General features: G+C 43.6%; 2 protein-coding genes across 3 annotated transcripts in view; both read left to right on the top strand.

The window, feature by feature from the left end:
* The first annotated feature begins 435 nt into the window (after positions 1–435).
* On the top strand, positions 436–20,811 carry LOC131190687 (angiopoietin-1 receptor-like). Its single transcript, XM_058168045.1, has 3 exons — positions 436–864; positions 19,739–20,075; positions 20,790–20,811. The coding sequence occupies exons 1-3, from the start codon at positions 792–794 to the stop codon at positions 20,809–20,811; spliced, it is 432 nt and encodes a 143-aa protein (XP_058024028.1). The 5' UTR covers positions 436–791.
* TEK (TEK receptor tyrosine kinase) overlaps positions 20,790–21,732 on the top strand; it is a 59,587-nt gene continuing 58,644 nt past the window's right edge. For both annotated transcript variants that reach the window (XM_058170610.1, XM_058170609.1), the window contains exon 1: positions 20,790–21,101. In XM_058170610.1, coding sequence (XP_058026593.1) covers positions 20,930–21,101 — 172 coding nt within the window. In that variant the 5' untranslated portion in view covers positions 20,790–20,929. The remainder of the gene's footprint in view (positions 21,102–21,732) is intronic.

The following is a 21,732-nucleotide window of genomic DNA, read 5'->3' as shown; positions in this document are numbered from 1 at the left end:
TTCGCAATGGGATCACAGATCGCCTATGATGACATCTGGGTTGGTGTGCGGAGCCTCCCGCCGGTTTTACTACCAGTTCTATAGACCGGTTCTATAGAACCGGTCCCAACTGGGGGCAACCCACCACTGATTCTCACCTTGAACAGAATTTGGCCACGAATGAGGACCTGGGTAATTCCATCCCTGATGAAGGATGGTGTAGAATGGGGGGGGGAGGGTGTTTCTTGAAAATTCAAGGACTAGCTATGTACTTACAGGTAAATCAAGAATTCAAAAACTTTTGATTCCAAACAGGAACCCTGGGAATAATTAGCAGATGGTGAGATGGAAGAAGAGGTGGAGTAGCACATTTTCACATACCATGTCTAGGTGGAGGGGTTTGTTATTTTCATAATTCTCCGTCCTGGAGGATGTTCTATTGTTTCTGACAGCACTGGCCATGACCTGGGGAGGGAGAGCTTACGACCCGTTCCCCCTCCCCTCCCTACAGCAGAAGCAAAGTTTTTAGATGTAATAGACGCAGCTCAGACAATCTCACAAATCCTGCTGATGAAGAATGACTTTAAGATCCTGCTTTCCCCATCCTAATCTACAAGAGGAAACAGGAAAAAGGAACTTAAAACTCCCATTGCTGAGACAGCTAAGAGCTTGCTCTAGTCCACCCCAGTATTTCAGTGAATCTGTCGCTCCCTGGTAAGCAAGTTTGCTGTGCGATGCGAAGAAAGAGTGAAGATTGAGGTTTATCCCACTGAAAGTACCTCTGGTATTTCATGAACTAAAGTATAAACTGGATGGATATACTTGGAAAAGCGTGGACATTTTTAGCACTTCTTCTTTTCTGTGGATTCAGCCTTATGCTTTCAGGTAGGAGTGGTGGTTTTTTGTTGTTGTTTTTTTTAGTTCTTTGCAACTTCATAGTGAGGATCTCAAAAGCCTTGCAATAAAGTTGTTCTCTAATTGTCTATTCATTTAACTTGATACGTGGCGATAAAAAGCATATTTTTGGTTAGCCATCTTTTGATCATTGGGATGTTTGTAAGTAATTTAAAAGAAGATTGTGGGGGACAAATGTTTACAAGTCAAATGTTTAGGTTTACTTTTCAGTAAATTTTGCTCTACCAAATAATTGTCGGACAAATAAGTGGAATGTTTGCACTTTGTTTCTGGGCACAATTTAAATAGTTGTGCTATTAGTGGTTTGATGCAGTCTCTCTTTTGATTACGATATCAGTACTTTAGTTCTGTGGAAACCAAGTCTTGCACAAATATGCATTGATGACAAAATTAGCTTCCTTTGTTTACATGTTGACCAGCAGCCGTATAACATTTCTTAGAATTAGAATTCATGCTAACATATTAAACTCAACTTATAATCATTTCCCATTTTAATTGTGATGTTCACATGTTTTTAAAAAGGGTTATTTTCCTTCTTCTCCTGCTGTTAATTAATGACTATATCCCAAGTATCGTTCATTCAATAGCTTATCTCTGGCCAGCCTGCTTTTATTTTCCTCAAAAAAAGTAATGTTGCAACAAAAAAAAATGGTAGGAATAGAAGGAAAAAAAGCACATAGTTAAACAAATAAATATGGAACATCTACTATGCAGGTGACATGGATTCAAATTTTTCAGGTCTTTGCACAGTTTCCTCATTACACTTCCATTTATATTATTAGAATAATACAGACCTAGTTTTGAAGGTGTTTGTAAGGATGAAATGTAAAAAAAAAAAAAAAGCAGAAAACATTTTGTCCAAAGTATCACAAAATCTTATGTATAATATTTCATTACTATTTACACTCATCAGTCTATTTTTTTAAAAAAGCACCTCTATTTCTTTTATGTTTCGGTCCAAAAATTCTTAGAAAGAAAGAGTAAAAAGTGTTAAAGGTTATTAAGGTGAATAATTAAGTTCATTCACTCTGGAAATTCTTTATCTTTTAGGAGCCTCTGAAGAATGGTGGAACATAAATTAAATAAAGTACTAAACGATCTATATCTGGTGAAATTAAAACATGATTCAGTCATTCGGACAACGAATATTGATTCCCTTTATATTCCAATATTAAGTTTTTTAAAAAATGTGTGTGCCACTATCAGCATGAGACAAAATTAACTACTGTAATTCCACGAATATCTGTAGGCTTATCAGTGCAGCATTTTCACTTTAAATTGTAGCAGATGGTTTAGCAGAGGGGAAGGAAAAGCCGGTAAAACAATTCCTGGTCAGTTGTTAATCTACATTGATAAAAAAAAATAGAGACTATAGATTTCTTTGTTGGTTTTAATTATAAAATCCCAACTGAATGTTTTTAAGGAGGGCTTGCCGTCAATAAGCAGAAAATAGCATTCATTATTTACTGTATGTTCCATAAACAGAGAGAAGTTTGTATACAAATTTGTATAAAAATTAAGAGTGCAAAAATTAGAATGCAAATGCTGGATTTTAGAGAGAGAGAGAGAGAGAGGGAGGGAGGGAAGAAGGGAAGGAGAGAGAGAGAGAGAGAGAGAGAGAGAGAGAGATGGATTTAAGTCCTTTGAAAATTGTATGATTTTGAACAAATTATTTTTTATCCTCAACTTACTTTATTTTCCAAAATTAGGGTGGGGGAAGGATGCATACTACCATATCATTCTGATTTCTTTAAAAGAAGGATGAATGCATGTAAAAATAATTTTTCCACGTTGAACATTCATCGTTTACTACTTTATTAAATGGGGGGGGAAAAAAATCCTGTCCTTGCTGGTCCATTATCCACTTGTCTTCCAGGTAGATATTATGGATTTACAACCACAATTGAGCCCAAAATTTATGTTGCTAAGCGAGACATTTGTTAAGTGAGTTTTGTCCCATTTTACTGCCTTTCTTACCACCGTCGTTAAGTGAATCCCTGCGGTTATTAAGTTAGTAACATGGCTGTTAAGTGGATCTGGCTTCCGCATTGGCTTTGCTTATGAGAAAGTCGCAAAAGGGGAATCGCACGACCCAGGGACATGGCAACCGTCATAAATGAGAACCAGTTGCCAAGCATCTGAATTTTGAACACACGACTGTGCAGATGCTGCAAGTGTGAAGTGTGAAAAACAGTCAGAAGTCACTTTTTTTTTCAGTGCTGTTTTAAACAGCCACTAAATGAAGTATTGTAAAGTGAGGAGTATTGTATTCCTAACGGTAACCGCTGTCCCAGATACTAATTCGGCAGGACTAAAATCCTCTTGGCGAGTGTAGTTGATGCATATTTATCCTCGTATACTAAAGAGCTGCTGACTCCCTGACTTTGCCTGCTTTAGGTGTGTATTGGGGTCACACCCATCTCAATAGATCTGACAGCTTTCCCGCTTTTGTTCAAGTGTGATATCATGTTTCCTGGGGCAAGCGGGGAAGACAATGCGAACACGCCTTCCTCTAGATACAACAGGCGGAGTCCAGGAAAGCAGTATTGACATTCCCCTAACGGGGAAGGTATTAAGAGTGATTGCCCATTGGCAGGCTTTAAAAAGTGGCTTAGCCTCGCCCCAAGCGGGGTGGGAGGGGGAAGGAAAGGGGTGAGGTTTGTTGTGGGTGTTGCTGCTTAGGAGGGCAAAAATTACTCCACCCAAGGTGGAGAACAGGCCTCTGGGTTTTACTGCCAAAAGCATTAAATGTTTCTCGCCTCCTTTTTCCTCGTGTGACCTATGGGGCCGTGTTCACTGCCAGCTACCCCACCTCCCCAAAAGACTAATGCCAAGGGGACACAGAAAGAAATATTTTGTCCTTTCTATCGTAGTGTACACTACCAAAAAAAAAAAAAAGTGCCATTAAATTTGGAATAAAAGTGTCAGTTAATGTAACAGTCAGTAAGCAAAGCAAACGTAAGTAAGCCTGTTCTCCAGTCAGCAGTACTATAGTAGCTTTGAATCTATGCAGCACCGTGAATTTAGTAATTGTTTCTAATTTTTTATACCCACCCTGCTTTCAAAGACTAAGGGGGCTTGCAATACAACAACAATGGAGCCATTGACAACACATAGCAAAAATTACAACCCAACTGATCAAAACAAATACAGCAGATTGCTGTATATTTTGTACAGTTTTACAAAAAGTGAACCAGGTGTGGTCTCCTAAGCCTCAGCAACTGTAGTTAAGTGGTTCACAAGTTCAGTAGTTAAACTACTAAAGTTTGCAGATGACACAACAGCGATCGGTCTCATTCGAGACAATGATGAATCCGCATACAGACAGGAGGTTGTTATTGTTGTTATTGTTGTGACAAAATAAAATAAATAAATAAATAAATAAATAAATAAATAAATAAATAAATAAATAAATAAATAAATAAAATAAACTAGCCTTGTGGTGTGACCAGTACAATCTGGAACTGAACATACTCAAAACCGTAGAAATGGTGGTGGACTTTAGGAGAAACCCTCCCATACTACCACCTCTTACAACACTAGGCAATACAGTATCAACAGTAGAGACCTTCACATTTCTAGGTTCTACAATATCTCAAGACCTAAAATGGACACCTAACATCAAAAACATCATCAAAAAAGCACAACAAAGAATGTTCTTTCTGCGCCAACTCAGGAAGCTCAAACTGCCCAAGGAGCTGCTGATCCAGTTCTACAGAGGAATTACTGAGTCTGTCATCTGCACCTCTATAACTGTCTGGTTTGGTTCGGCAACCCAACAAGAAAGACACAGACTTCAGAGGATAATTAGAACTGCAGAAAAAACAGTTACCACCAATCTGCCTTTCATTGAGGACCTGTACATTGTATGAGTCAAAAAGAGGGCTGTGAAAATATTTACAGAGCCCTCGCATCCTGGACATAAACAGTTTCAACTCCTACCCTCAAAACGCTATAGAGCACTGCACACCAGAACAACTAGACACAAGAACAGTTTTTCCCCAAATGCTAAACAAATAATTCCCTCAACACTGTCAAACTAGTTACTAAGTCTGCATTACTATTAATCTCATCATTCCTATCACCCATCTCCTCCCACTTATGACTGTATGACTATAAGCTTGTTGCTGGTATCCTTAGGATTTATATTAACTGTTTCTTAATATGATTTGATTGCTTATTTGTTCCCTATGACTATCATTAAGTGTTGTACCTTATGATTTTTAACGAATGTATCTTTTCTTTTATGCACACTGAGAGTGTATGCACCAAGACAAATTCCTTGTGTGTCCAATCACACTTGGCCAATAAAGAATTCTATAATGAGCTATGTTTGAGATGAAATTTGCAGAATCAGTTGAGTCTGGGAAGGAGAAATGGTCCAACTATCAAGCCATGTAGAGCTTTATAAGACCAAATCTATGACTTTGAATAGGGCCTGTAAGTAATTATGATGATGATTCCCATGACAACTGCTATACTTACATTCTAAAGCTTAAATTAAGACAGCAGAAATCCATGGGTTTTCAATGAGAGAACTATCATTTGTCCTGATCTCAAGATAATGAGAGTAAATAATAATAATAACTTGATAAATAATAGCAGTAGCAATAGCACTTAGACTTATATACTATTTATTTATTTATTTTTATTTATTTATTTATCACATTTATATACTGCCCTATCTCCCTAGGGACTCAGGGCGGTTCACAGGCAGATAAAAAAGATACATATAAATACAAAATAAAATAAGACTTAAAAAAACTTATTCTACATGGCCAAATTTTAAAAGCAATATATAAATAACCCATTAAAACCAATATAAATTTAAAATCTAATCCAGTCCTGCGCAAATAAATAGATGTGTTTTAAGCTCGCGGCGGAAGGTTCGGAGGTCCGGAAGTTGACGAAGTCCTGGGGGGAGTTCGTTCCAGAGGGTGGGAGCCCCCACAGAGAAGGCCCTTCCCCTGGGTGTCGCCAAACGGCACTGCCTAGCCGACGGCACCCTGAGGAGTCCCTCTCTGTGAGAGCGCACAGGTCGGTGAGAGGTATTCGGTAGCAGCAGGCGATCCCGTAAGTAGCCCGGCCCTATGCCATGGAGCACTTTGAAGATGGTTACCAAAACCTTGAAGCGCACCCGGAAGGCCACAGGTAGCCAGTGCAGTCTGCGCAGGAGAGGTGTCACACGGGAGCCACGAGGGGCTCCCTCTATCACCCGCGCAGCCGCATTCTGAACTAACTGAAGCCTCCGGGTGCCCCTCAAGGGGAGCCCCATGTAGAGAGCATTGCAGTAATCCAGACGAGACGTCACGAGGGCGTGAGTGACCGTGCATAGGGCATCCCGGTCTAGAAAGGGGCGCAACTGGCGAACCAGGCGAACCTGGTAAAAAGCTCTCCTGGAGACGGCCGTCAAATGGTACTGCTTCACAGTGCTTTTACAGCCCATTCTAAGTGATTTACAGAGTCAGCAAATTGCCCCCAACAATTTGGGTCCTCATTTTACCCACCTCGGAAGGATGGAAGGCTGAGTCAACCTTCAGCCTGGAGAGATTTGAACTCCCAAATTGCAGTCAGCCAGCAGTCAGCAGAAATAGCCTGCAGTACTGCATTCTAACCACTGCGCCACCATGGCTTATAAAAGCTTTATTTCCAACAAACCATTGTTTTCATCTCCCTATTTCTCACAAAGCAGTTTGAAACCTAGGTAGAATTGCCTTTGTTATTTGCAGATTCATTTCATCTCTCAGGACCCAGTTTCAGATCAACAACAATCCCACAACTGCAGCAATTTTTACCCGTAACCAGAGATTCTGGAGACTTCCTCTTCTCATACTACTGGTTTAGAACAGGGGTCTCCAACCTTGGTCCCTTTAAGACTTGTGGACTTCAACTCCCAGAGTCCCTCAGCCAGCAAAGCTGGCTGAGGAACTCTGGGAGTTGAAGTCCACAAGTCTTAAAGGGACCAAGGTTGGAGACCCCTGGTTTAGAACACAGATTCTCCACCTTTCATTTCTTAAAGCCCACCTATCATTTTATCAAAGAAACTTGGGCTGATCTTCCCAAAAGTGCTTTTTCAAGGGGCAACTGGACTTTCTGGGTTTTCTTTGAAGACATTTCACTTCTCATCATTTCACTTCAAAAAGAAGCTTTTTCAGCTCTGACTGGATGATGGAGAATGGAAGGATTTATATTCCTTGAAGGCAGCTGGTCATTTGCAGCCTTTTAGGGAGTAGCTGAGGCCACATGGAGGTTTATCTGTATCATCAGGGTCACCTGAGTGGTACAAATGGGTATAGAACAGGGGTGTCCAAACTTGGTCCCTTTAAGACTTGTGGACTTCAACTCCCAGAGTCCCTCAGCCAGCAAAGCTGGCTGAGGAACTCTGGGAGTTGAAGTCCACAAGTCTTAAAGGGACCAAGGTTGGAGACCCCTGGTTTAGAACACAGATTCTCCACCTTTCATTTCTTAAAGCCCACCTATCATTTTATCAAAGAAACTTGGGCTGATCTTCCCAAAAGTGCTTTTTCAAGGGGCAACTGGACTTTCTGGGTTTTCTTTGAAGACATTTCACTTCTCATCATTTCACTTCAAAAAGAAGCTTTTTCAGCTCTGACTGGATGGTGGAGAATGGAAGGATTTATATTCCTTGAAGGCAGCTGGTCATTTGCAGCCTTTTAGGGAGTAGCTGAGGCCACATGGAGGTTTATCTGTATCATCAGGGTCACCTGAGTGGTACAAATGGGTATAGAACAGGGGTGTCCAAACTTGGTCCCTTTAAGACTTGTGGACTTCAACTCCCAGAGTCCCTCAGCCAGCAAAGCTGGCTGAGGAACTCTGGGAGTTGAAGTCCACAAGTCTTAAAGGGACCAAGTTTGGACACCCCTGGTATAGAACCTTCTTAGAACTGTTGAAAAGATTGTGTTGTAAACTGGAGATAGATGATGTCATATCCCTTCCCCTCTGTTGAGAGAGGGTTGTTCAATTTTGACATAGATGGCTTCTTTGACTCCTCTTTCAAACCAGCAATCCTTTTTTTTCCCCCCCAAAGAGCAGCCTTGGTCTTTTAAATGAGGATGGACTGCTGAATCTTGCAGGGTTATGGCTGACCTGAAATTGGGTACCAAGAGATGGAATGATGGGAAGCAAGAATAATTCCACTAGGAAATCAGACTGTTCATAAGAGCTGCACAACGACAACGGAACCTTTCTGTCTAATCTGAAAGAAAAGTAAACCACCTTTGGCTGCAGTTTTCAATTAACTGGGGCAAGTCAGAAATAAATATACTCCCAAAAGCAAGCTCCTGAACTGAGAGAGAGGTTGCTGTGCTAGTCTTTAGAAGCAAAGCAAAGCAAAGCAAAGCAAAGCAAAGCAAAGCAAAGCAAAGCAAAGCAAAGCAAAGCAAAGCAAAGCAAAGCAAAGCAAAGCAAAGCAAAGCAAAGCAAAGCAAAGCAAAGCAAAGCAAAGCAAAGCAAAGCAAAGCAAAGCAAAGCAAAGCAAAGCAAAGCAAAGCAAAAAAACATCTTGTAGCATTTTAAAAAATGCATACAATTTTTTGAGTCACAATCATCACTTCATCAGATACATACAAGTGTATTGATCTTGTGGAAAGGGGAGGGAAGGGGAGGGAAAGAGAAGGGAAGGGAAAGGGGAGGAAGGAAGGAAGGAAGGAAGGAAGGTTTACCTCTAATGGCATTTACAAACTGATACCTGCTGTGACATATCCTTCTAGAGATTATCCTGACTTTTGTTAAGCTGATGTCCAATTGTGCTAAATTTTCTGAGAATTCTGTTTCCTGCTCACATGTGTCTTTGCAATTGCTTCCCTCATGGATTGTTCCCTGGCATAAAAATGGTGATTTAATTGGGCAAAGAAAATGCCACCACAGGTTTTTGCTGTATATACTAGGGCGGATACCAACAAATCCCACCATTTTTAAGAGATCATTGCTGAGCAAGGTTTGTTGCTGTTCAGATGCAGATACAGTAGAAAAAATATATATAAATCCTGATTTAGCTTCAACGCTTTTTGCTACCATCTGCTGCTTGTCTGGATTTGTACTGGTAGCCCTAAGTTGGTAGGCAACAGTCAGGTACTGAAAGCAGTGGTGAAATCCAATTTTTTTTACTACCAGTTCTGTGGACGTGGCTTGGTGGGCGTGATGTGGCTTGGTGGGCGTAGCTTGGTGGGTGTGGCAGGGGAAGGATACTGCAAAGTCTCCATTCCCACCCCACTCTGGGGCCAGCCAGAGGTGGTATTTGCTGGTTCTCCAAACTACTCAAAATTTTCACTACCAGTTCTCCAGAACCTGTCAGAATCTGCTGGATTTCACCCTGACTGAAAGGCAAAACTATCCATGTCCTACAACCTCTGTGGTATCCCTTAAGTATTTAATTGGGGTGGAAGATTCTGTAGCAATCTATAGATATTAACTTCTGTATGTGGACATTTTGGAAAAGTGTATCTGGCAGTTCTAGAACTATCCTGCATTTTCCAAAAGTCAACGTAATAGCTAAATTTCCCAGTCCATTTTAAATTATTGCTTTCAGTAAATCTTCTTTGAGCAAGAAGAAAACTGAAAGGTGTTTTCTTTTTCTCATCCTCAACGTTGAAATTAGTTGCCAGTCCAGTAAGTTATTGTTCTGGGAACGGATGATGTGCTGTTTTGTTCTTCAGCTCACAGAGCAGCAAATATCTTGCATTTTGCTCTGGCTTTGTGTCTTCATCTTCAGCAGCCATCTGATGAAGACAAATTAATCTATTGGACTTGTTTCGCTACATACCCCTTGCACTAAGAAAAATTTTATCTGAAAAACTATGAGCTCATCTTCACATCTCCGTTAACATGCCCCAATAATTATTTTCATATGACATGTCTCTGCCTTCTTCATAACTCCAGCCCACACCCGAGATAGTCTAAAGCAGAGGTCTTCAAACTTGGCAGCTTTAAGACTTGTGGACTTCAACTCCCTGCTGGCTGGAGAATTCTGGGAGTTGAAGTTCACAAGCCTTAAAGCTGCCAAGTCTGGGGACCCCTGGTCTAAAGTTTCCTTAGCTGTTCTAGTTTCAAAGTAGGATATTTTTCCCCCTGTCTTCCTGACTATTTTTTTCCATGGATGTGATCTTGGATACTTCATTGTTGATGAGCTTGGCGTTCTGCTCAGAAGCTGGGATCTGCCCATTTCCTCTTGGCCACTTTAGATGGTTGCAAGTGATCTTCCCCACTTTGAATTGTTGTACTTCTGCTGACAAGGGGTTTTGTGTGGCCATATCTGTGGTCATTACTTTGAAAGGTGCATTGTTTTGCCTACTCCCAATGCTACTTTGCTGACTCAAAGACTTCAAGGTGTCATCAGCCATCGTCTCCTGCTGCCAGCACAACCATCATTGTGGTACTCATTAAAGATGGAGCTTTTATTTATTTATTTATTTATTGTTCAGATTTATATACCGCCCTATCTCCCTAGGGACTCAGGGCGGTTCACAGGTAATTAAAAGCAAACATATAAATACAATTTAAAATAACACATAAAAAACTTATTCAATAGCCAAATTATTAAAACAATATAAATACTAAAAACCCCATTAAAACCAATAAATTTAAAAAACTAACCCAGCCCCGCGCAAATAAATAGGTGTGTTTTGAGCTCGCGACGAAAGGTTCGGAGGTCCGGAAGTTGACGAAGTCCTGGAGGGAGCTTGCTTGTTCCCTGTTACTCACTCTTGATTCTCTCCACATCACTAGTCTATGATCTGCTCCCTTAGTTTTATTTCAGAATAGCCCAACTGCAATGGTATGTAATCTGACCTTGGGAGCAGGAGAATGAGTCACAGCCAAGGGAACTGAATGGGCAGATGAAAGACAGCTTAGCCCACAGCAGGAATGTGGGCAGGGCCAGCAGCTTAGAAGGGACTCTAGTTTTGGGGGCTGGAAAGGGGATGTGGGAAAGCAGTACAGGTAATCCTCAAGTTGTGACCATAATTGAACCCCACTTAAGTTGTGACAGTCATAAAGCAAGTCACCATGTGACCTGATACAATTTTATGACCGTTTTTGTGGCAGTCGCTAAACAAAGTGAGCCTATTGTTCACTAAGGGGCGGGTTTTGCCAGAAATTGGAATTAAGCTCTAGTTTTCAGAAAAAAACATTGTAAATGGCAGTCCTGTGACTACAGAGTGCTATAAACCGTCGGAAATGCGGGCTGATTGTTGAGCACCCGAAATGGTCTCGGGAAAGGGAAACTGGATCTTCGAAACTATGTCATAAATAGCTTTTTGGGAGGTCAGCTGTAATTTCAAACAGTCCCTAAGCGTAGGTTGTAAGTCAAAGACTACCTTTACTTTTAGACTTGCAAGATTTCGTTAATATAAACTTACAATAAAGTAGAATTAGCTCATCTGGTCGTGTTTCCTATCTCATCAATCACGTAAAGTTGACATCAATTGACAAGTACGAGGCATAGAGCATTTCTGTACCTGCAGTCTATTAGTTAGCTGCTTGAAGGAGGCTAAACCAGTCACTTTCAGTAGAAATAATCCTCGATTTACAACAGTTCATTTAATGACCATTCAAAGTTACAACAGCACTGAAAAAAGTGACATGACCGTTTTTCACAGTTATGACCTTTGCAGCATTCCCACAATCACGTGATCGGAATTCAAATGCTGGTTTGTATTTATGACTGTTGCTGTGTTCCAAGGTCATGTGTTCCCCTTTTGCGATCTTCTGACAAGCAAAGTCAATGTGGAAGCCAGATTCGCTTAACAACCGGGTCACTAACTTATCAGCTGCAGTGATTCACTTAACAACTGAGGCAAGAAAGGTTGTAAAATAGGGCAAAACTCACTTAACAAATGTCTCACTTAGCAAAGAAAGTGAGACATTAACAAGAAATCCTTGGGGTTAATTGTTTAGTTTAGTTTTAGTTTTATTAGATTTTTATACCGCCCTTCTCCCGAAGGACTCAGGGCGGTGTACAGCCGAAATAAAATACAGAGTATATACAATTAAAAGAAATTAAAAGAAACTATTAATAAATGGCCGATAATTTAAAAATTAAAAAATTTACAAATGTTTAAAATCTCTAAAACCCCAATTTAAAATCACTATTTATGCCAGTCCTGCTTGAATAAATAAGTATGTTTTTAGCTCACGACGGAAGGCCCGAAGATCAGGAACTTGACGTAAGCCAGGGGGGAGTTCGTTCCAGAGCGTCGGTGCTCCCACAGAGAAGGCCCTACCCCTGGGAGCCGCCAGCCGACATTGTTTGGCGGACGGCACCCTGAGAAGGCCCTCTCTGAGAGCGTACGGGTCGATGGGAGGCATACGGTAACAGCAGGCGGTCTCGTAAGTACCCGGGTCCTAAGCCATGGAGCGCTTTAAAGGTGGTAACCAGGATCTTGAAGCGCACCCGAAAGACCACAGGAAGCCAGTGCAAACTACGGAGCAGAGGTGTTACGTGGGAGCCTCGAGCGGCTCCCATTACCACTCGCGCAGCTGCATTCTGGACTAACTGCAGCCTCCGGGTGCACCTCAAGGGCAGCCCCATGTAGAGAGCATTGCAATAATCCAGCCGAGACGTAACCAGAGCGTGAGTGACCGTGCATAAGGCATCCCGGTCAAGGAAGGGACGCAACTGGCGAACCAAGCGAACTTGGTAAAAAGCCCTCCTGGTGACGGCTGCCAGATGTTCCTCAAGGACAGCCGCCATCCAGGAGGACGCCCAAGTTGCGAACCACCTCCTTTGGGGCCACTAACTGCTTCAACAGTCAGCTGCGGATGCAGCTGACTGTACCGGGGTGCCGGAATCCACAGCCACTCCGTCTTGGAGGGATTGAGCTTGAGTCTGTTTCTCCCCATCCAGACCCGTACGGCTTCCAGGCACCGGGACAGCACTTCGACCGCTTCGTTGGGGTGGTCCGGGTGAAAAGTACAGCTGAGTGTCATCAGCGTACAGATGATAACTCACCCCGAACCCACTGATGACCTCACCCAGCGGCTTCATGTAGATGTTGAACAGGGTAGGCGAGAGAATCGACCCTGGGGTACCCCCCAGGTGAGGCCCCCCGAGGGCGCCCCCTGCCCCCCTGTCAACACGGACTGCGACCGGTCAGAGAGATAGGAGGAGAACCACCGATAAACGGTGCCTCCCACTCCCAATCCCTCCAACCGGCGCAGCAGGATACCATGGTCGATGGTATCAAAAGCTGCTCAAAGATCTAGTAGGACCAAGGCAAAGGAACAGCCCTGTCCCTGGCCCTCAGAGGTCATCCACCAACGCGACCAAAGCCGTCTCCGTGCTATAACCGGGCCGGAAGCCGGACTGGAGCAGGTCTAGATAGACAGCTTCCTCCAGGTGCCGGGAAGCTGCCATGCAACCACACTCTCTACAACCTTCGCTAAAAGCGAAGGTTGGAGACTGACGATAATTTCCCAAAATAGCTGGGTCCAGGAAGGCTTCTTCAGGAGAGGTCTCACCACCGCCTCCTTCAAGGCGGCGGGAAAACCCTTCAACTAAAGAAGCATTTATAATCCCTGAACCAGCCTCGTGTCACTTCCTGAGCAGCCAGTACTAACCAGGAAGGACACGGGTCCAGTAAACACGTGGTCGCATGCAACCTCCCCAGCAACCTGTCCACGTCCTCGGAGCCACAGAATCAAACTCATCCCAAATAACCTCAACAAGGCGAGTCTCTGTCACCTCAGCTGAATCATCGCAATCATGGTCCAAACCATCACGAAGCTGAACGATTTTATCGTATAGATAACCGTTAAACTCCTCGGCTCGACCCTGCAGGGGTCATCCCGCCTCTTGTTGAAGGAGGAACGGGTCACCGAAACAGGGCGGCCGGGCGGTTATCTGCCGACGCAATGAGGGTGGAAACGTAGGAGCGTTTCGCCTCCCTCATTGCCACTAGGTAAGTCCTGGTAAAGGACCTCACTAGTGTCCGATCAGCCTCGGACCTGCTGGACCTCCAAACACTCTCTAGGCGTCTTCTCCCGCGTTTCATCTCTCTCCGCTCCCCCGGGGACCAGGGAGCCAATTGAGGTCTGCGCCGGGTCAGAGGCCGCAAAGGCACGACACGGTCCAAAGCCCCAGCCGCGGCCCGATCCCAAGCCGCAACTAGTTCTTCAGTCGTGCCGTGGGTAAGATCCTCAGGAAACGGCCCAAGCTCCGTCAGAAACCTCTCCGGGTCCATCAGGCGCCTGGGACGGAACCAACGCATCGGCTCCGTCTCCCTGCGGTGGTGAGCAGCGGTTCGAAAGTCTAGGCGAAGGAGAAAATGATCCGACCATGACAATGGTTCTTTCACTATATCTCCTAATTCCAGATCATTAACCCACTGACCAGAGATAAAAATCAAGTCTAGCGTGCCTCCCCCGATGTGTGTAGGGCCATCAGTTACTTGAATCAGGTCCAAGGCCGTCATGGAGGCCTGGAACTCCTGAACCACTGTTGATGACAAGCCGGCCGATGGCAAGTTGAAATCTCCCAAGACCAAAAGTCTGGGGATCTCAACCGCCACGCCAGCAAGCACCTCCAGTAGCTCAGGTAGGGCTGTAGTCACGCAGCAAGGAGCCAGGTACGTGATCAACAACCCCATCTGATTACGATGGCCCCACTTCACAAGGAGGATTCACAGCCAGCTATCTGAGGAACAGTGGACTCCCTTGGCTCCAGACTCTCTCTAATCACAACCGCCACCCCGCCACCCCTACCCTGGGCCTCGGCTGATGGAATGCACAGAAACCCGGCGGGCACAGTTCTACCAGGGTACACCCCTTCTGTGCCCAACCAGGTCTCTGTAATGCCCATAAGGTCCGCGGACTCCCCTGAATCAGATCGCAAATCAGGGGCCTTATTAACCACGGACCGGGCATTGCAGAGCATCAGCCGAGGCCCGAGCTCTGAGGATCTTGACCATCCGGGAACGAGTAGGGACTGGGGGCGGAGCACGTGATCGCCTTTAAACATCGACCACGTGCTCCCAAAGAACGATACGGCCCCCTGCCTCCGCCATATCTGCCCCTCCCACTTACCGTACAGATGGAATGATATTCTCTGCTCTGTTCAAACCCCTCCCCTCCTGTCTTCGGACCAGCTAAAATAATGTCGTGAGCGCGCGCTAGGACTGGACATACCCTCCCCGACGGGTTTCCCCCATCACCCGCCCTTGCCCTCCCCCCCTTTAAAAATTCCCTATTTAAAAATCCCCAAAGGCTCTTCCTCGACGCATGCCACCTCTGTGGGTCCCAAAACCCGTCATTGAGGCCGGCCCTTGGTAGTGCAGAGGGCCATTCCTGCGAGGCGGGGGCACCTCGCAGGCAGAGGAGTTCATGTGCGGAGTATCGCATGTTGAAAAGTAGAGACAGCGAGAGAAAGACATTTCCTCAGAATGGACAAGGCAAGAATAGCTGGTCCAACCAATGGGAGGCCCCTTTGTCCGATGGAAAGTCAAAGTCAAAAATAGGCCAACACCCATATGGCAAGAAGGTGAGAGGCGCCATCGTCCCCAACCATCGCTGGCACTGTCAATTCCCGGAAAGGGAAACCCCCGACAGCTCTTACAAAACCGGGTGGAATCCCCTCCCCCACCTCTTCAAACAAGGCGGGGGGAGTTCAAAACCCGTCGAAGCAACAATGACCCAGCAAGGAGCATAGTATATGGGATCGAGAGGGGCGCCGTTCTCAAAGCTCACCCCCCCCCGCGGCCTTATGTCCATGCCGCGGTCTCGTCCAAACTTCCGACACCGATGATGAGGGTGGGCGTAGATGTAAACTCAGCAGACCAGGCGCCGATAGACAAACGCGGGCGGGGGCCGTGTCCTTCCACCCGTCGCCCTCAACCGCCCGCGCCATGGCCGCCACCATCTGCAGACTCCCAACAGGCCCGGTCTTCGTGTCCACCACCTCCGCGCGGACACAAACCTCAGCAGCCCAAACATCCGGGCTGCTGGGAAGATGGAACCGTCCGGTGCCAAGGACGCCAGTCCAAGACGTCCGAATCAGGAAGCAGCAGGTCGCCAGCAGGCCACAGGCCGGAAGACAGCCGCCCGCTATTTTCACGGGCCGCTGTTTTCCCGGGCCGAAAAACAGGCCGAAAAACAGCCGTCCGACCACAGACCGCCTGCAGCAGGCCGTTCGCAGCAGGCCGCGCGCCAAACGGAAGGGCCGCTCGCCGCTCGCCGCATCGCCCCCCCCTGCCCGTTCTCAGCAGCCGCTAACCCGAGAGGGTCCAGAAACCCCTCCTACGGCTGCTGGGGTGACAATCCAGCGGGTCAGGGGGTATAGGCGGCTCGGCGAGTCTCAGGAAGCCTCCATTCTCAAGGTAAAATGTCCCTCGCTGTCTCCCGACTCAGCCGCGAGCCTCCATTCCCCACGCATGCGCAGAGCCTTAAAGTATTCATGTATAGATTAATTGTTAATTGTTAATTAATTGTGATTGTAAGTCGAGGACTACTTGTGTATCTACCTCCACTTCCTGTCCCCGTATCATCATATATTAAGGAATATGATTGGCAGGTGCTTTTTCTACCAACAAGGAGGAGGAATAACAAAAAGGGGGGACTATCAATCACTTCCCTAAATTTGTAAGGCCTGTACCTCTTGCTAGCCTCATTCCTGAGGCAGAATGAGCATCATCAGTAAAGGCAACGCTAAGTATGCAGGCATCCATTTCTGTTTTACTAGAATTGCTGTCTGGATCATGTCAGGATTTTAAGAAAGGATAAGAAGCAAATGTAATGAGATGAGTACAGTAATCCAGGTCTGCAGAACATAAATGGTTGATGAATCGATGCAATCAGGAAATAGTCCCCAACAAAGATTTTAGGTAGTTTTGCGACTTAGCTGTATATGGTATAAACGTGTTTTTTTTAAAAAAATCCAGATTTTGTAAAAATTTCTTTTGGTTTAGATGCTAGGAGGGTATTCTTTCCCATCCCCTGAAAATGAACACAGTATAAATTAAAGCAGCATAAAGCTGCTAATCGTGAGGAACTTTACCTCAGATCTATAAATAGTTAACCAACCAGAGTTATCTTTTTCCTCCTATTTTTATTTAGAATCACTCTCCCTTTTGTAAAGATATTAGACCTGTGAAGCCGGCTGAGTGACTTTGGGCCGGTCACTCTCTCTCAGCCCAATTCACCACACAAGGTTGTTGGTGTGGGGAAGATAGAAGGTAGGAAGGAATATTTGGCACGTTCACCCGCCTGAAGTTACTTATAAAATAATAAAGGTGGAATAAAGATGTCATAAAATAAATAAATAATGCAGAGAATGCATGTCTCCTTCTTTGATAAGGTATTGAAGGATCATGACTTTCATGAGGTCCTCTGCAAAATAAAAATTATTTAGCAAAAGGAAAGCACCAGGGAAGCAGGAGGCAAATGGAGATGGATACAATGGAAATCTTTTTCCACAGCATTATTCCAGGCATCGGAATAATCTTAAATTCCCAAGCAAGTCTCTTGGCACCATTTCTAGTTAACTCCGAGAGAAGAAAGAGATAAAGGAGATAGAAACTACTAGCAGAAGCCAATGTTTGTGAGAAATTTCTACAAATGTGCTTTGCTCTGAATATTCAACCCATGATTAATATATACTAGAAACTGACACGCCAAGGCATTTGTGTTAAAAAAACAACCACCATAATGTCTGTCGTTACTGAAGCCAGAGCATTTGTATGTGATTTTCTTTTAGTGGACAATTCTGTCTAAAATGTTTATAGTAATGCCTGGCTTGTTCTTCTCAGAAAATGTTCCTCCTCTATTAGACAATGCAGATTATTTTGGTTGGGATTAACTGCCTCTGGGTCAGTAGAGGTAGCAACTATAAATTTGTTTAATCCCTTCAGGCTTTAAAAATCAGTGGTGAAATTCAATTTTTTTTTTACTACCAGTTCTGTGGGCGTTGGCATGACGGGTGTGGTGTGACTTGGTGGGCATGGTTTGGTGGGCGTGGCAGGGGAAAGGATACTGCAAAATCTCCATTTCCATCCCACTCTAGGGGGAGGATACTGCAAAATCCCCATTCCTTCCCCACTCCTGGGGGAAGGATATTGCAAAAACTCCATTTCTACCCCACTCCATGGGAAGGATACTGCAAAATCCCCATTCCCTCTCCACTCCTGGGGGAAGGATATTGCAAAATCTCCATTCCCACCCCACTTTGGAACCAGCCAGAGGTGGTATTTGCCAGTTCTCCAAACTACTCAAAATTTCCACTACCGGTTCTCCAGAACCTTTCAGAACCTGCTGAATTTTACCCCTGCTTTAAAGGCAAAATATTGACATATAAAACCTGCTTTCACCCTTGGATGAGAGCCCACGACTAAATGTCTGTAGTAAACCCCAATCTTGTTGAAACTAGGAATCAAAAATGTTATATTTTAAAAGACTGCATCTATGTTGCTTCATTAATTATTTCAAAATTAAGCAAAAGCAAAACTTTCTCCATGTCATGTCATCAACCTGTGCCATTTGTCTAATGACTCCAGTTTCTGTTAAGTATGATGATTACTGGTTAATCATCACTGATAATAGAAGAATTGTAGGAATAAAATATGGTTTATCGAAAGAAAGAAAGAAAACACAAAGCTCTATATATCTAAGCTCATTCAATTTCAGGAAGCTCCTTGCTAATTTGATACCTCCTACAGCCTTTCTCCACTGCTGAGTTAAAGTATTCTTTGCCAATGAATTGGCAGAAAACTCTAGATTTAAAATCCGCTGCCCCATCTTGCTTTATTGTATCTATTAAGACATATTACCATTTGGTGTTGCCTCAACTAGGCACATGCTAGCAACTTATGATAAGCAAAGCAACGGTAATTCCTTCAGCTTTGCTGTCTTCCTTCTTCTAGACCAGAGGCAGTGGTGGGATTCAGCTAGTTCGCACTACTTCGGGAGAACCGGTTGTTAACTTTCTGAGCAGTTTGGTGAACTGGTTGTTGGAAGTAATCATTAGGACAGAGAACCATTTGTTAAATTATTTGAATCCCACCATTGACCAGGGGTCTGCAACCTTAAACACTCAAAGAGCAATTTGGACCCGTTTCCCACAGAAAAGAAAACACCGGGAGCTACAAAACTCTTCGCGTGCCTGACTATTTCTTGAGCGGCCACAAAACTAGCATATGTAAACCTTATGTTTTCTTTTGAAGCTTTTCTTTTCTTAGATTTATCCATGGTTGGCCTACCGGGGGTTGAAAAGCTCAATAAATCGTGTGCTGGCGGGTGTCGCACATTGATGGTTGTGACACATATTTTGAGTGACAGAGAGCTGCAGCAGAGGGGTGAAAGAGCCACATGCGGCTCCAGAGCTGCAGGTTGCTGACCCCTGTTTGAGACATCACCATCCACTGAGTTAAACGTAGATGCCATTAATCATGGCACTGGCATCAGTAACAGGGCAGGTCTGGTTGCAGGACTCTGCTATTTCTAGGCTTTGGTTTAATGTGAGGTGAATAAAATTAAGAAAATAAAAACATATTCAAATTGTGTGAGTTGAGCCACGAGGAACACTTTTACTCAGAACTTTCCCCCCCTTTATTAAAACTTTTGCTCAACTTGAATTTGACTTCTGATGATTTCATGGACTTGTGCATGTAGGGTTTTTTTGACAAAAGAGTAGAAGTAGCTCTCCATTTTCAACTTTGCAGATTGGCCTTTTGCAGCCTTAGAAGTTCTGGAACTTCTAAGGACTCTCCATCTAAATCCTGACCGAGCTCAATTCTACTTTGCTTTTTATGGGTCCACTTGAAAGAGGAGGATAAAAGACCAACATAAAGAAGTAAAAATAAATGGATCCTTCAAATGATTTTTTTTTCTTTTGTTGCAGGCAATGCAGAGACAGCATTTGATTTGATATTGATCAACTCACTCCCTACTGTGGCCGATTCAGAGACATCACTAATTTGTATTGCATCTCGATGGTGTTCCCTGGACTCTGTTAAAATTGGGCGAGATTATGATGCCTTAATGAGCCAGAATCGAAACCCCTTGGCGGTGGCTGAGGATGAAACGAGAGGGATAGCAAAAAAAGTGACATGGCAAAGGGAAAAGTCTGGGGAAAGCATTGGAGCATACTTTTGTGAAGGCAAATTCAAAGATAACATGAAGATGATATATACGATGAAGATGCAACGAACAGGTACTTTGTGCTATTATAAGCAGAGGTGTGTCAAGTCCCACTGCAAATACATGTTTGAAAATGAATTTTAATAACCAGATAATTAATTAATAATTAATTAATGATTGATTGGTTGTCATGAAGTCAGTATTAACTCTTAATGACCATTCAGATAGATCCTTAGGGTTTCAGTTATTGGAGACAAATAATAAAAACTGAAAGTTCCACATGGGGACATAGGTGCAAATATGAATATTCTTTACAATTGTCACAAGTTCCAAACTGGACTCTTTGGGCTACAAGATAAATCAGTGTTTTGGATAACGAAATAAGAGGTCAAGTTTATCTCAATCTGCAGATAGTGTCAGAATTGACAAGAAAAGTGGTGGGGCAGTAGCAATAGCACTTAGACTTATATACTCCACAGTGCTTTACAGCATTCTCTAAACAGTTTACAGAGTCAGCATATTTCCCCAACAATCTGGGTTCTCATTTTACTGACCTCAGATGGATGAAAGTCTGAGTCAATCTTGAGCTGGTGAAACTGTTGACAGTGGGCAGAATTAGCCTGCAATACTACATTCTAACCACTGTGCCCCCATGGCTCTGATGCATAGAGGCATCAGAATGGGGAGAACCTCTTTAGCATCAATTCTACTTTGCTTTTTATGGGTCCACTTGAAAGAGGAGGATAAAAGACCAACATAAAGAAGTAAAAATAAATGGATCCTTCAAATGATTTTTTTTTCTTTTGTTGCAGGCAATGCAGAGACAGCATTTGATTTGATATTGATCAACTCACTCCCTACTGTGGCCGATTCAGAGACATCACTAATTTGTATTGCATCTCGATGGTGTTCCCTGGACTCTGTTAAAATTGGGCGAGATTATGATGCCTTAATGAGCCAGAATCGAAACCCCTTGGCGGTGGCTGAGGATGAAACGAGAGGGATAGCAAAAAAAGTGACATGGCAAAGGGAAAAGTCTGGGGAAAGCATTGGAGCATACTTTTGTGAAGGCAAATTCAAAGATAACATGAAGATGATATATACGATGAAGATGCAACGAACAGGTACTTTGTGCTATTATAAGCAGAGGTGTGTCAAGTCCCACTGCAAATACATGTTTGAAAATGAATTTTAATAACCAGATAATTAAATAATAATTAATTAATGATTGATTGGTTGTCATGAAGTCAGTATTAACTCTTAATGACCATTCAGATAGATCCTTAGGGTTTCAGTTATTGGAGACAAATAATAAAAACTGAAAGTTCCACATGGGGACATAGTGCAAATATGAATATTCTTTACAATTGTCACAAGTTCCAAACTGGACTCTTTGGGCTACAAGATAAATCAGTGTTTTGGATAACGAAATAAGAGGTCAAGTTTATCTCAATCTGCAGATAGTGTCAGAATTGACAAGAAAAGTGGTGGGGCAGTAGCAATAGCACTTAGACTTATATACTCCACAGTGCTTTACAGCATTCTCTAAACAGTTTACAGAGTCAGCATATTTCCCCAACAATCTGGGTTCTCATTTTACTGACCTCAGATGGATGAAAGTCTGAGTCAATCTTGAGCTGGTGAAACTGTTGACAGTGGGCAGAATTAGCCTGCAATACTACATTCTAACCACTGTGCCCCCATGGCTCTGATGCATAGAGGCATCAGAATGGGGAGAACCTCTTTAGCATCAAT

Source organism: Ahaetulla prasina, chromosome 2 (genome assembly GCF_028640845.1).
Source record: "Ahaetulla prasina isolate Xishuangbanna chromosome 2, ASM2864084v1, whole genome shotgun sequence".
In the NCBI taxonomy this organism is placed as follows: domain Eukaryota; kingdom Metazoa; phylum Chordata; class Lepidosauria; order Squamata; family Colubridae; genus Ahaetulla; species Ahaetulla prasina.
Note: the sequence above shows the minus strand (reverse complement) of the source record. Positions and strands in the feature narration are given on the sequence as shown.

Excerpts from the sequence above, each read along its gene's own strand:
- LOC131190687 (XM_058168045.1), top strand. The coding sequence starts at position 792 with ATGGATATACTTGGAAAAGCGTGGACATTTTTAGCACTTCTTCTTTTC. Across the intron at positions 865-19,738 it reads ATTCAGCCTTATGCTTTCAG|GCAATGCAGAGACAGCATTT; the intron begins GTAGGAGTGGTG and ends CTTTTGTTGCAG. Across the intron at positions 20,076-20,789 it reads TTGTGCTATTATAAGCAGAG|GCAATGCAGAGACAGCATTT; the intron begins GTGTGTCAAGTC and ends CTTTTGTTGCAG.